The 14,099-nt window shown below is 32.4% G+C and overlaps 2 protein-coding genes and 1 long non-coding RNA gene across 4 annotated transcripts; all 3 read right to left on the bottom strand.

Moving 5' to 3' along the window:
• Positions 1-718: 718 nt before the first annotated feature.
• LOC118647155 (nascent polypeptide-associated complex subunit alpha, muscle-specific form-like) lies at positions 719-1,544 on the bottom strand. Its single transcript, XM_036291417.1, has 2 exons — positions 1,164-1,544; positions 719-1,048 (listed from the first exon to the last, which is right to left on the bottom strand). Exons 1-2 carry the CDS (start codon positions 1,542-1,544, stop codon positions 719-721), a joined length of 711 nt encoding a protein of 236 aa, XP_036147310.1.
• A 3,715-nt stretch (positions 1,545-5,259) lies between these two features.
• On the bottom strand, positions 5,260-6,968 carry LOC118646056. 2 transcript variants are annotated; one of them, XR_004963686.1, is made up of 3 exons: positions 6,256-6,968; positions 5,838-6,167; positions 5,260-5,560 (listed from the first exon to the last, which is right to left on the bottom strand). XR_004963686.1 is itself a non-coding variant. In XM_036288329.1 (2 exons), exons 1-2 carry the CDS (start codon positions 6,788-6,790, stop codon positions 5,962-5,964), a joined length of 741 nt encoding a protein of 246 aa, XP_036144222.1. In that variant the 5' UTR covers positions 6,791-6,968; the 3' UTR covers positions 5,260-5,961. The 2 variants fall into 2 exon arrangements, 1 of the variants encoding a protein (XP_036144222.1); XM_036288329.1 differs by having other exon boundaries at positions 5,260-6,167.
• Positions 6,969-10,204: 3,236 nt separating this feature from the next.
• LOC118646065 lies at positions 10,205-13,804 on the bottom strand. Its single transcript, XR_004963687.1, has 2 exons — positions 13,509-13,804; positions 10,205-13,428 (listed from the first exon to the last, which is right to left on the bottom strand). It is a non-coding gene; the product is annotated as an uncharacterized LOC118646065 (long non-coding RNA).
• Between the last annotated feature and the right edge of the window lie 295 nt (positions 13,805-14,099).

Consider the following 14,099-nt stretch of genomic DNA (forward strand, 5'->3'; position numbering starts at 1 on the left):
ATGGCCTCTGCGGTAGCGGAGGCGAGGGGGAGTGCAAAGCGGGCCACGTCAAGGTGGGTGACGTGAGGCGTCCGACCTCGGAGCAGTGTGACTTCGGTGCCCGGCGTCGGCTGTCAGGAAAATTCTGGACGCCGGCGCGCGAGTGGATGGGTGAGGGCCCGTGTGGAGACGCTGGACCCATGCCGGTCCAGTGCTACCACCGCCTTGGTACCGGGCATACCCGGTCGTAGTGCACTGGGCTGGTGGACAGAGGGGCTCGGTGTTACCGTTGTGATGCGCCGGGCTACCGGACCAGTGGCTGCGCGGCAGAGCCCCGGTGTCCCCTGTGCTCGGACAGAGGTAAGCCGTCCAGGCACAGGTATAGCTCGGCCAGCTGCCCCTCCCCCCCGTCTCCGGCGAAGGGGCTGTCGGGATTGTGGGAATGGGGGGCGGAAAAACAGGGGCGGTAAGCGCTCCGCCCCGCCCCCGGTTCTGGGGGTAGTAGAGGGTAGTGTCGGGGTTTCGGATCCGGCGCCGCTCCCGCAGAGGACCCATGGTAAGAAGGTCCCGACCGTGGAGGTTGTCCGCCTGGAGGAGGCAATGGATACCGCGGCCTTCTAATGTCCGGACACCCTCGCCGCCTTCTCCAGGCGAACCTAAATCACTCCGCCAGGGCCCAAGACCTTCTGGTCCAGGCCTTGGTAGAGCAGAGGATGGAACTGGCGATCGTCTCTGAGCCCTACCGCGTCCCCTCGGCCAGACCGGACTGGCTGGAGGACGTGGCGGGTTCGGCGGCGATCGTTTGCAATCGGACTGGGGCGTTGCCTCTTCCCCTCTTGTTGGTAGAGAGGGGCAGGGGATACCTCGCTGCCCGGTAGGGGGGGACTGTGGTCGTCAGCGTCTGCATCCCGCCCAGCGAGGACCTCGTGGGCTTCGGCGACACGCTGACCCGTATCGGGTCGATGGTCGCCGCGGCCCTACCTGGAAGAGTGGTGGTTGCCGGGGACTTCAACGCCAAGTCGGCGGAGTGGGGGCCAAGGCCCGGGCCTGGAACGAGCTCCTGTGGGCTCTTGATAGCGACCCATGGGGGCGCCCTTACAGACTTGTCAGCAATAGGCTAAGGTCGGGGGGCCCTCCGATCACCAAGAGCGCCCCCCCCCCCAACTGCTGGAGAATGTCGTTACCGCGCTCCCTCCCCCTTCTGGGGATGGGTTGGGCGCTTCGAGCGGACTCCGAGGACCGGGAGGTGGTCTGGTCGGAGGAGTGGGGGGCTTGGCCGGGCTGTCGCTCGGCTCCGGGCCAAAAAGATTGCTCTGGGGCCGAATGGCATCCACGGTCGGGTCTGAGCTGTGGCCCTTTGTGTCCTCGGGGACTGCCTCAGGCGGTTGTTTGACGGCTGCCTGATGGCGGGACGATTCCCCTCTCTCTGGAAAGTCGGCCGGCTGGTGCTCCTCCCCAATGAGGGGCGCCCCGCGGACTCGCCCTTGGCGTATCGCCCGATATGCCTGTTGGATAAGGCGGGCAAGCTGTTCGAGCGCATTCTGGCTGCCCGCCTCCAGCGGCATTTGGTTGGAGTGGCCCTGACTTGGCGGACGCCCAATTCGGGTTTTGCGGGGGCCGGTAGGGTATGCGCACTCCCTCTTGTAAAAACAGGCGACGATTTTCAGCGCCTCTATCGCTGTCCCCGGAAACCATCGAACTAAATGCGGTCACGTGACTAGTCGCGCTACGTTCAAATCTATGCGCGCGCGCGTATACGCATGTATATATATTTACATGCATTTTTAATTGTGGTTCATACAAGAACAATCAATATCATTTTGTAGTCAAAATGGATTGTGCTATATAATCTATAAATAAAGTACAGTAAGAAGATTTTGTAATGCAATAATACAATATACGATATTTTGACTACAAAGTGTAATAAATTGTTCTCGCATGAAACTAACTTTAAAATTAAGATTTTTATATTATTAAAAATTTATAATATAAATATTTTTATTTTTATTTATATATTTATTATAATTATATATTCATTTAAATAAATTTTCTTAATTCTTTTTGTCACAAAGATTTTTTCTACATTATAATAAAATTACTAGTATAAGCAAATTAAGTAAAAATATAAACAAAATAATTAAAATTAAATTTTCTTTCTATACACAATAAATTTGTATACTTTTTATATTAAGGGGATGCTGGAGTCGTCTGTTTTACCGATTGAACGTTATTATTAATTAGGACTATTTTTTTACTGATTTCATAGAATTAAAAATCCTTCTCTAGAATTAAAGTATAGACAATAACAAATAGTGCCTCCCTATAATTTCATGTAAAAAACAAAAAAAGTTAGTAAATTATACTTTTGTGCAGTCGTCTCGTATCTTTCATTTGCAATACATAAGTTTTAAAAACTTTGTAAGTACAAATAACTAGTACGCACTAATCTTATTATATGAAAGAATAATAAAATGCTTGCAGAAATGAGCTAGAAGCTTTGGTATAAGAAAAAAGCCTCAGAGAAAATTTCGTATATATGTGTGAGTGAGGAATCGGTACGAGGCGGTCCGAGGATAGAAACAGAGCACTAGTTTAATTTACAGATTAATATTAATACGTGTATTTTAATTCTGGAAAAGAATTTTTAAATCTATAAAAGAAATATATACGAAATCTCATTAATAATGTGCACAAATGACTCTACATTATCGACCTCGATCAAGTTTGAGAGGCAGTCCAGCATCCCCTTAATATTTTATACAATTGCAACAAATTTTTCCGCCCCACTTTACTGCGGACTGTCGGATACCGTTTATATAATATCCGGTGTGGTTAAAAAATTTGATGCAAAGCATATAATGGTTGTATTCTAAAATTCACTGTTTGTACTGAAAATGTATAGTATACGTAATGTGAACTATAAATTTTCAGTGCTTGCAATATAATTCGGAATACAGCCAAAATGCAACCACAGCATCATGTAACATTTCACACAACCATTCACACAACCATTCACAATACAATTTTATACATAAATTTACGTATTATATACACGCGCGTATATAAATATATAATGCATTAGAACACGTAATTATTCACTTAACAATTCTCTAAATTTTACGCACACGCACACAACTTATATAAATAAAAAATATTATTTACATCACTTCTCAGATGTGATATGTCCCGCTCTTGCTAAGACTTCACATCTTTTCCTCCAATATTATGTCAATCTGAAAGCATGCCTTGCTTCTTACACGGAAAGCATAACTTTTTCAGGATTGATGATTTATTAGAGTAGAGAAGAATCCTACCTATCTTATGATACAAACACTCATACTTTACAAACAACATACAAAACATACAAAAATATTCACAACATTAATATTCTTCTTAGATGCGATATGTCCCGCTCTTGCTAAGACTTCGCATCTTTTCCTCCGATATTATGTCAACCTGAAGGCATGCCTTGCTTCTTACACGGAAAGCATGACTTCTTCAGAATTGATGTTTTATCAGAGTAGAGAAGAATCCTACCTATCTCATGATATAAACTAAACACTCACACTTTTACAAAAAAATATTACTCCATAACATCACACATATGCATACAAATTCTGTACATAAATTATATATACACACGCAATACACACACAATACATAATCAATCTACACACATACAGCAATTTTATACATTAATTGTATATACATATTTGTAAATAATATAAATGCACATACATCCACGCACACACACACACACACACACACACACACACACACACACACACACACACACACACACACACACACACACACACACACACACACACACACACACACACACACACACATTAACCAAAAATATTGTTTACACATTTTTTTTAAACCAAACATTTATAATCTGCTAACATGCGTTTCCTGCCTAGTTTTTCATTTTTATACGTTTGTCGCGTGCACTTAATGTTATTAATGTCTGCCATTTCACACTCAAGGATACTGTCATCTTCCGCGAAAAGTAATTTATTTTTTTCTTCACACCACGACGTAATAGTTTTAGCAGCGACAACGCAAACCAAAGCTTTAATAAAATCTACTTGATGTTCGGTACATTCAAACCAATCTAAATTGAAGTGCTAATTTTTTATATGTTGTAATATTAATTCGAGAATATTACGGTGAGCTCTCGTTTTTAACAACTTATTTGTGACACTTACAATTTGTCTTGCACAAACTGGAAATTTACTACTTCTTGTACTATTTTCACATCGCGAACAATTATTAACTTCTTTAAGAACATAGGCTATAATAATATCTGAATGTTTAAATAATAATGTGACATTGATTCTTCAGTTACATTTTTATCGGAAAGTAAATCAGATAGTTCTTCATTAATATTCTGAGTCTCTACATTTACATTAACCTCTTCTAAATATTCTTGTAAAGAGGATAACATAGAACCATCGTTCTATGGATAACATACCAACCATCGTTGGTAATTTCACAATTACTATGTGTATATGTCACAAGCTTCATTTTATTAAGTAATAAAGTAATAAAAGATTCTTCAAAATGTTGAGGAATTGGATTATTATAACGCGCAGCGTGACTTCTAACTTGACCAAAAAATTTTCGAGCGGATCTTGGTTGCAATAATGCGTAATTAATTTATTAAAATTATGTTGCGTATGAAGAATTTTCCAAAGTTTTTCAAATCCATCAACAGTAAATTTCCAATTTGTTAAAGTCGGAACTGAAGTTATACGTTTCCGCGAAATCTTATTAATATAAAACATCTCTCATAATTTAGTTTTAGCACTAACCCTAGCAATAAAAAAAAATTCATGATATACACTAGTTTCACTTACGGGACAGCGCAGTTCATTGTGTTGTACCCAACGTTGTGAGTACGATTTGGGATCGCTGCCAGAGATCTCGCGAGGAAGGTATTTGGTCACTCACACCGTTAGTTGTATTGAACACTTTTATTCTTGTATTCAGTTACAGTGAATAGATCGCGACCCCGCAAGGCAGAGTGTCATGTCTATGAGCTCGTTGTCCACGACCCCGCAAGGCAGAGCGTCGTGGTTGTGTATTTACAATAAGTTATCTCGGCGATACACGACCCCGCAAAGCAGAGTGTCGTGTGTTGTCTTAGTTTGTCTACTTCGGATTGACCCGTTCCTCACCTTCTTTCGCCGGTTTATATATCCGATAATTCGGTAGTTAGATCGAAAGAAGGGGAGGGGGGATTGCGTGAGGGCGTCAATCGGTCAGTATTCCAAATTATTGCTTAGACAGCAAGTGCTGTCTAAGGAGCATTGCGCTAATTGTCGAGCGGATTGCGCGAAACTTCGTGCGATGCGCTCGATGCTGACTGCTGCAGCTGACCGACTTACGTCATCGTACTACTGACACCTTTTTTATCGTTATCGAGTGTGTCACTTATAACAATTGTCATCGTTATTTTTCACATCACTATTCACGGAGTCAAATAAATTGTTGAAAAAGTTCACAGCCTCCGCTGTTGGAATTCCTTCTTCGGCATTTATTTGTATTTCTTCATTGTTGATTGTTACCACACCTGTAACAAACATCAATCATTTATATGTAAAATATTAACATAAACATCTTATTATAAGTGGTATGATAAAAAAAATATAAAAAATATATTATTTTAAATATATTTTTTACCTAATATTAATAATTTAATAATTTAAATTTAAAAAAACCACTACAATATGATACTTCTCAGAAATATTAATCTCAAATAAATTGGCAGTTTAAAAAATCTATTAAATTTAATTTAATTTAATCAAATGAGATCTATGAATCGCAAATATTTTTATTATTGTACTCACAATTAGATCTTGCCAGTGTTTCAATGTAACTAGCCATGGTTCCACTTAACACTTGTGTTGCATGTTTCACTCGCATCTTGTTTATTTGATTTTCGATTATGTGTTTTTTCGTTATTTTCTTTAATTATGGCCGAATCACATTCATTTTTCTGTTCATCCTCCACGCTGTCTTAATAATATCCCACGACGCTATTTCTTTAGGAGGCACTTTGGGATTTTTCCAATTAAGAGCAAGATGTTTTGTTAACAAATTATTCCTTATTCCTTTGATAAGGTGTGGAAAATCAAATAGTGAGATGACTTCGACATTTCCCACTTCAAAGGTTTGACCTATAAACAGAAAACAATTTCATTAAAAATTTGATTACTTTTTAATTGCATTGTTGCAATATAAAACAAAAAATTGATCATCCCTTACCTTGAGCTCTTTGTTCGACATCTCTCTTCATATTTATACGTGATAATAATTCTTTAATTGCAGCAACATTCGATGACCCTTGATCGCAAACTGTTGCAACAATGTGAAAGCCTGCATTGTTAACTTTATTGATATGTTCTTTAATGCAACGTATTAATTGGGCAGTATTGGTTTGTTTATTACAAAAATTGTAAGATAAAGGCATCTTCCAGCCCGAATTTAATCCGCGCAACATGAAAACTAAACCGTGATTTGCAACTTTATTTGTACGATTATTACCCCAATCCTCAAGACCATATATAACATCCTTACGGATATTATAAGTGAGCTTGGGTTGTATTGATATTTTGTCCCACATTAGAATGCATACTTTCTCCTTCGAAGACATGTTTGGAGCTATTTTCTCCAAGTGTCTCAGGATAAAAGTATTCAATCCAGGGGACATTGGTATTTTGTGGAGTGCCGTTTGTACAGTCTTTATTGAAGGTATGTCTTCGAATACATTACGCAAACACGTATATGCACGCTTTCCCATCGTTTTGTACAGTAATAATGCAAGGGCCTTCTGTTCTGCTGTATATCTATGTCCCTGTAAAATATACTTTGTTAACAAAAATTTTTACAATCAAAAAATTTAAAATGTAGCAATGGCACAAAATATTTGAAAATAAGAAATATTAAAAATATAATAAAGAAAACATGCATTGCAGTAAATAAATGTATAATGCAAAGATAATTTTAAAAAAGACATGCACGAAACATCGTAAAAAAATTATAAGCAACAGCATATATAAAATTGAAAATTTCAAAATTTTATACAAATATAAAATAATGTAAAAACTTAGATTATAGAAGAAAATAAAAATATGTTATATATTAAATTGTTATTTCAATCTATTTGAATTTCTATAGCAAAATAATTCTGTACTTTTTATTTAGTAAAATATCTCTGTTGTAACACTAAATGTCTAAACATTCTATAAACAATATAAATTTTAATAATAACAATAAATTTATATTAAAATCATTGTTAAGAATTTACTATGGAAATTATTACTGTCTGCAATTAGAATCTTTAATTATAAAAAATTTATAAAAAAGTTTTACATCAAATATTAATATCAAAATAATGTTTAATTTATGTGCAATGTAATCCAACTTTTCATTCTAAACAATCAAAACAAATCAAGAAAAAAAGAAAAAAATGACGAAGGTTTACCAAATGAAAAAGACAAAACACCTTTAGACAAATATTAATAAAGAGAAAGACATGTCGGAGTGTAGAAAAAAGTCAAATTTATTAAAATAGGGAAATGCATGCTTATAAGAAAAATGTTTTTTTATAATTAGTGATAGAATATTTTTTCAGCATGTTTTAATAATAGTTGTAAACACCAAAATAAACAAATAAATGCACCTGAAAGAAAAAGAAGAGAAAATTATATTCAATACGCAAATATAAAAAACAATTTTATTAAGTCACGTGCAATTACCTATTCTGCAATATTATAATCCTGACTGTCAAAATATGTTTGTTGTTCTCCAAAGAGAAAATAATTGTACCCTTTGTTGTGACATCCACTATTTACAGTTGAAGGTTTGGAATTATATATAGCAACAGAATAATTACCCTAAAAATATTTATTATATTTGTAAAGTGTTTAAAACATTGTTGTAAAATAATATGCTATAATACATAACAAATAAGTATAATTTTAAAAAATATATAATTTTAAAAAATATTAAAATATTATTGTACGTACAACTAAACAAATGTTAATACATATTACTTACCTTACATACTTTTGTGCTATTATGCTAATATGCTAATACTAGACACTTATAAGCACTTTAACGCGGTTTAAATATAAACATATTAAAAAAATCTTTAAAGTTAATATTAAAATAAAAATAATATTTAAAAATATATACATTAATTGACATAGTGTTAAATTTATGCAATAAATTAAATTAAAAATAATATTGTAAAAAACCAAAAAATTAGAAATATATACAACAGGGCAAATTACATGTTTATATGAGAAAAACTCTTAAGATAAAATTTGTTCGAGTCTAAAAGAATTACGAAACTTATTATTTTATTTTAAATGGTCATATCAATTATCATGGTTTTATTTTTAACAAATGTCAATACTTATATAAATTATTTAAAATTGTAGATATTTTTTAAATTAAAATTTTGAATTAAAAGAATTACATTTTAATTAAAAATTAAATTTATAAATATGTAAAATATTGTTTTTATGCTAAAATATATCCTTTATTATTTTTTTCTTATAAAAATTTAATTTCCGAAAATTTAAATAAAGTAAATATATTTATTATTTATTTATATATATTAATTTTTTAAAAGTTTTTATATGTTCAAAACTACTTTAAATTAAAAATTATATGCAACATTTACTAAGTTTATCGAAAGAAATTCATAACTTTATTAACTTTTTACTTTATAACTTTCTTTCCAAAATATTAAAAAAATAAAAATTTTTTAATAAAACAAAAATTAGCAATCACATAAAAAATTTTTGTTAAAAATGTTATTTTTTGATAATATTTTTTGTGAATATTAAATTATTATAATAAAAATTTAAGATATATATAAAAGATATATATAAAATAGTAGATATATATATATGTATATATATATATATATATATATATATATATATATGTATATTAAGACCTTAATGTTTATATTTAATTGGATTTAAATTATTGTTAAAAATTGACATACATTTCTATTTGTCTATACACAAATATTAATGGATATCAATTTTTTTCAATTATTTTTAATCTAATTATTATAAATTCAGGTCTCATTAATAATTTTTCCAACATAATAAAAAAACATACCTGTGATGCACAATTCAAATTTGTGCTTATCATTTCGAGAAAAAACTTTCTCATACCAGATGAGTCTGCTGTCAATTCTTCCCATTTTTTCCCTTGATGTAGTTTTTTAATTTTCTGACGTTGCCTCTTAATAATTACTTTTCTCTTATACAGCAATTTCTTACACCGTCTTATTTCTTTATGAAGTTGCATGTTCGCACTTGTGTCCTCACGCTGTTGTATCACTGGCGGCTGCTCAATTTCGCATATTTCCTCATGTTGTATCACTCCCAGTAAACACTGATTCGTAACATTTACGTGATCATTATGGAACAATGTTCCACTATTCTCGTAATAGTTACGTCATTTTCCAGTTATAAATTGGTCAAAATGTCAGCATCGCAAAATGTCAGATTTCGCGCAACAAAATCGGAAAAAGAGACACATAATAGTTTTGTATAAAATAACGTTACTTTTACGTATAAAATGAAGTCACATTTACGTATAAAATAACGTTACTTTTACGTATAAGATGACGTCACTTTTACGTATAAATTAACGTAAAATGCTCGTATAAAATTACGTACCAGAAAGATTCTTCTTGTAACTATTATGTCGTTTTTATTTTATTTTTCTTAAAAAGAATTCCTTACCGAAGCTAAAATTTAGCCATGACAGCTAAGATGTGTCTTTAAGACTTAATAAAAAATACATATGTCCCGAAAGCTCACTATGATAACATAGATTGATCCGGTTTCTGTCACCGTGGGTGGTCTGCTTATGTAGCCTTTGGAATGTAAATTGCATTAGGAGAAAGGTGCCGCGTGCGTCGCCTAGCGGCAATCCGCGAACTACATACTTTTTAAATTTATATAATATAGAATAAGTTTTAATCGGCTGATATGTAAATAGATTTTACCTGGTTCAAATAGAATGTTATTGATTTTAATAGATTGCGTATATACTAACTACAAAACTATTTTACTAAATGCAGTATGTTAACTAAAAAGATATAATAATTACAAGAGGCTATAATCAAAATTTCCGCATAATTGTAAATTATTTATTATTTAACAAATTATTATTTTTATTTTTATTTAATAAAATTATATTTCTCCTTATGCTTAGTAAATAATTAATAAGTAATAATAGTAACAGTGGGAAGTCCAGAATGGATTACAGTGATTCACGTGGCACGGAAGGTGTTAAAGATATATCATGTCGTAATAACATTATCACATTTATGCTACATTAACAAAACTTTTATGTTAAGCTCATTGAAGTCATCAAAATTACATAATTGTTACGTATTAAACATGACGTCACAATAACATTATCACATTTATGCTGCATTTACAAAATTTTTATATTACGCTCATTGACGTCATCAAAATTACGTAATTGTTATGTATTAAACATGATGTCACAATAACATTATTACATTTATGCTGCATTTACAAAATTTTTATATTACGCTCATTGACGTTATCAAAATTACGTAATTGTTATGTATTAAACATGATGGCGCAATAACATTACAATAGTAACATCACATTTACGAAACATTAACATTTGGCTTATTGACGTCAACAAAATTATGTAAATGTTACGTAACTATGCAACGAAATAGTGACAACAGATATACGTAACAATTATAGTCTCGTTACGTCATTAACCAAATCAGAATTGTCTTGAACATTTTCGGAAGTTGAAACATCAATAATATTATTTGGCTCTAAGTGTAAAATAGGATGTGCGTCATCTTTCAAACATCGCCGTGCTCTATGGGCAATAAACATATCTTCCGAAAAATGTTCAGTACAAATTCTCAATTGGCTCAATTTTTCTTTAGGTAAATCTGTAACATAAAAAAGTTTCAATTAAGTATATCGAATAATATAAAAATTAAAATAAATGGTAATATAAAATATTTTAAGTTTTTTATATACAGAGTAACTCATAATCCACTTTTTAAAACTTACCAATTAAATCTCTTCGTCCAATTGTTTTTAACCAGCTTTCTGTTTTATGTACATCCTTAGGCCATCAGTAAGCCAGTGGCAAGTCCACTTTGTTTATTATATTGTGTGCACGGTTTTCTATTTTTTTGAGATGGATATAGTTAAGTGCAATTCTGCAAGAATCCAGCAGTCCAAATTGGAGCACGATGGATATCATTTTTATTTGAATAAGTCCCATGGAGATACAAAGTAAAGAAATATATCTTAAAATAAAATTAATTGTATAACATAGAAATAAAAAAAAAGTTTTCCAAGCAGTAGAATAACGTTTAAAGAAGTCATTAAAGCGTTAAAAACCGTTATTAATACACTGTTTTACGTCATTCTACTAAGTTATGTAATAATTCTCTAATCTAATAAATTGACAATTATTTTTATAATTTTATAATTTTTAATTTTACATAATAATTTAGTAGAAATAATAAGACATTAAAAAAGTATTTATTTATACAATCAGCATAGATAAAGCACGCATAATTTAATGTATTTAAATATAAATTTTTTTTCGCAGATATTATGAGTGTAGTTTCCAAAGAAATAAAAATATTAGGTGTAAAGCACGCCTAAAAATAGAAAATGGCAATTATATTTTAAGTGGGATGCATAACAATCACGATAAGCCAAAATTTATACTGTCGGATATAAAAAAAGAAATTGAGACGTCACACCCACATGAATCAACAAGAGCAATTAAACAAAGTGAGTAAAGAAACAATAAAAATAGAAGATAGCAAATGCTATTATAAATTTAATTAAGTATTATATTATAATAATTGGTCACATTTGCATAATTAATATTTAGATATGACAATCTGCTCGATCAAACAAAAATTAAGAATGTAGAAAAATCGATAGAAAGATTCAAGAAGAAGAACCGTATTGGACGAATTTAAATGAATTAGAAGCAAACTTACAAGATAAAAAATGGAAAGACCTATTGCAAATAGACACAACTAAATTATTTACAATAGAATTTGTAAAAAAAAATAACAATGTCAGGGCTGTCATTTTTATTGACGTAAATTTAACAGACACAATTACAAAAATGACAAATAAAAATATAAGTATTTTTGTTGACGGAACGTTCGCTATGGTGCCGCAATTAAATAACAATAATTGTCGACTATTGTTATTAGATGTAATGACAGAGTAAGTAAAATAATAGTTCAGAACTGTATTCATTATATATTAATTTCTTCATGTAATTATGAAAGACACTGTATGTAAATATATATGCGAGTAAATTATTTTTTTCTCTAATTTCAGACATTTCCTATTGCTTATTCTATAATGGAAGGCCGCACTACCGAATATTATATAGAAGTATTAAAAAAAATTAATAATATAATTAAAATTAAACCTCGTATAGCAGTAGCAGATTTTGAGAGAGCAGAACGAAATGCGCTGCAAACGATTTTTCCTGACGTTAAAGTTATTGGCTGCTTTTTTCACTACAGCCAGATAATAAAAGACAACGCGTATAATAATAAACATAAAATATATATCCAATTTTCCTTATATTGCTTACTAATTACAGGCGTTGGTACATAATGCAAAAAAGCATCAAATACTGAAGGGTGATATAAAAAGAATTGGGATTGGTGCAACAAAATTATTAATATCTTTGGCCTTGTTGCCCAAACTATTAATAGAAGAAGGATTCAATATAATTGCCCATATTATATTCAACAACTGCCAACATCTACAACCTTTTTTTAATTATTACAAAGACACGTGGATTAAAGGCTTCAAACCCGAGTCGTTCTGCGTATATAAACAATTAGACAGAACAAATAACGTATCCGAACATAAAGTTAATAAACATTCCACAATTATCACATTCCTAAGTATGTATATAGTTGTAAACGCTCTATTGCATTTAGTTACAGAATATCTTTAATGTACTTATAATTTAATATTACTTACAGCAAATTTAACAGAGCACCAAAAAAGTGTTCACAGCATGTTGAAACATCCAACATTTTGGGCACGACCAAAGTGTAATAATTAAAAAAAAAAGAAGAACACTGACAAAAAATTTGGAGCACGGTAGAAAATAATGCAAACTTAGATTTGTTACTAATCTTGCACGACTTATCCGAAATAGTCGGAAAAGAAATAAATTTATAAACCTAATGTTTCCATTTTGTATTCTTCTTTTAATTTTTGTTCCACAACTTGCCATTTGTTACAGTTGCCTCCAGTAAAAACCAATTCTCAAAAAAAGCTTGCCATATCTGATTTCCAAACTTAATAACAACTTGTTGCGGAGACAAATAGAGGCAACAAATTCTGTTTGCTGAAAGATGAGAAACTTACATCAGTATCAATAGACTATATGACAAGGAAAAAATAATGTTAAATATTAATTTTACGAACCTGTTCTTCAGTTTGTCGTCCCACTGCTATAATGACAGATATGACAGATTTAATATTTAATTTGGATATTTAATGTTAGGATGTGATTTCAATATGTGCTTATCAGGCTGCACTCAAAGATATAGCATTCTCAGAATTTCACAATCCTACTTCACAGGAAATTGTTCTCCAGCTGTTAACCTTTTGCGAGTCGAAAGCTGAAAAAAGAAATTAAAGAAAAGAATCGGTTCAACAATAATATAATTACAAAAGCACATAGATATTATCTTTGTTTAAATTATTTTTTGTAAATATTAACTATACTTATCTGATATTATATATTTATATATATATTTGTTTATTCCAGTGGCATATTGGTTTCAGCGTCAAGAATTTTATATGTCATAACCATGATAATTAATGAGACATGCCAAATTTCGGAAAAATTAAAATTATTTTATTACATGTGATAATAATTATTTGTTCATCTATATGCTTATGTATTTATACACATACATATAAATATAATAATCATTGTCTTTTATATTTCATTTTGTTTATCTTATTCACTTTACGTTTTCACTTATTTAACTTATTATGTTTTGCGCACTT

This window comes from Monomorium pharaonis, chromosome 1 (genome assembly GCF_013373865.1).
Source record: "Monomorium pharaonis isolate MP-MQ-018 chromosome 1, ASM1337386v2, whole genome shotgun sequence".
NCBI lineage: Eukaryota > Metazoa > Arthropoda > Insecta > Hymenoptera > Formicidae > Monomorium > Monomorium pharaonis.

Excerpts from the sequence above, each read along its gene's own strand:
- LOC118647155 (XM_036291417.1), bottom strand. The coding sequence starts at position 1,544 with ATGCCGCTGGAGGCGGGCAGCCAGAATGCGCTCGAACAGCTTGCCCGC. Across the intron at positions 1,049-1,163 it reads CAGAAGGGGGAGGGAGCGCG|AGCCCACAGGAGCTCGTTCC; the intron begins GTAACGACATTC and ends GTCGCTATCAAG.
- LOC118646056 (XM_036288329.1), bottom strand. The coding sequence starts at position 6,790 with ATGGGAAAGCGTGCATATACGTGTTTGCGTAATGTATTCGAAGACATA. Across the intron at positions 6,168-6,255 it reads TGTCGAACAAAGAGCTCAAG|GTCAAACCTTTGAAGTGGGA; the intron begins GTAAGGGATGAT and ends TTCTGTTTATAG.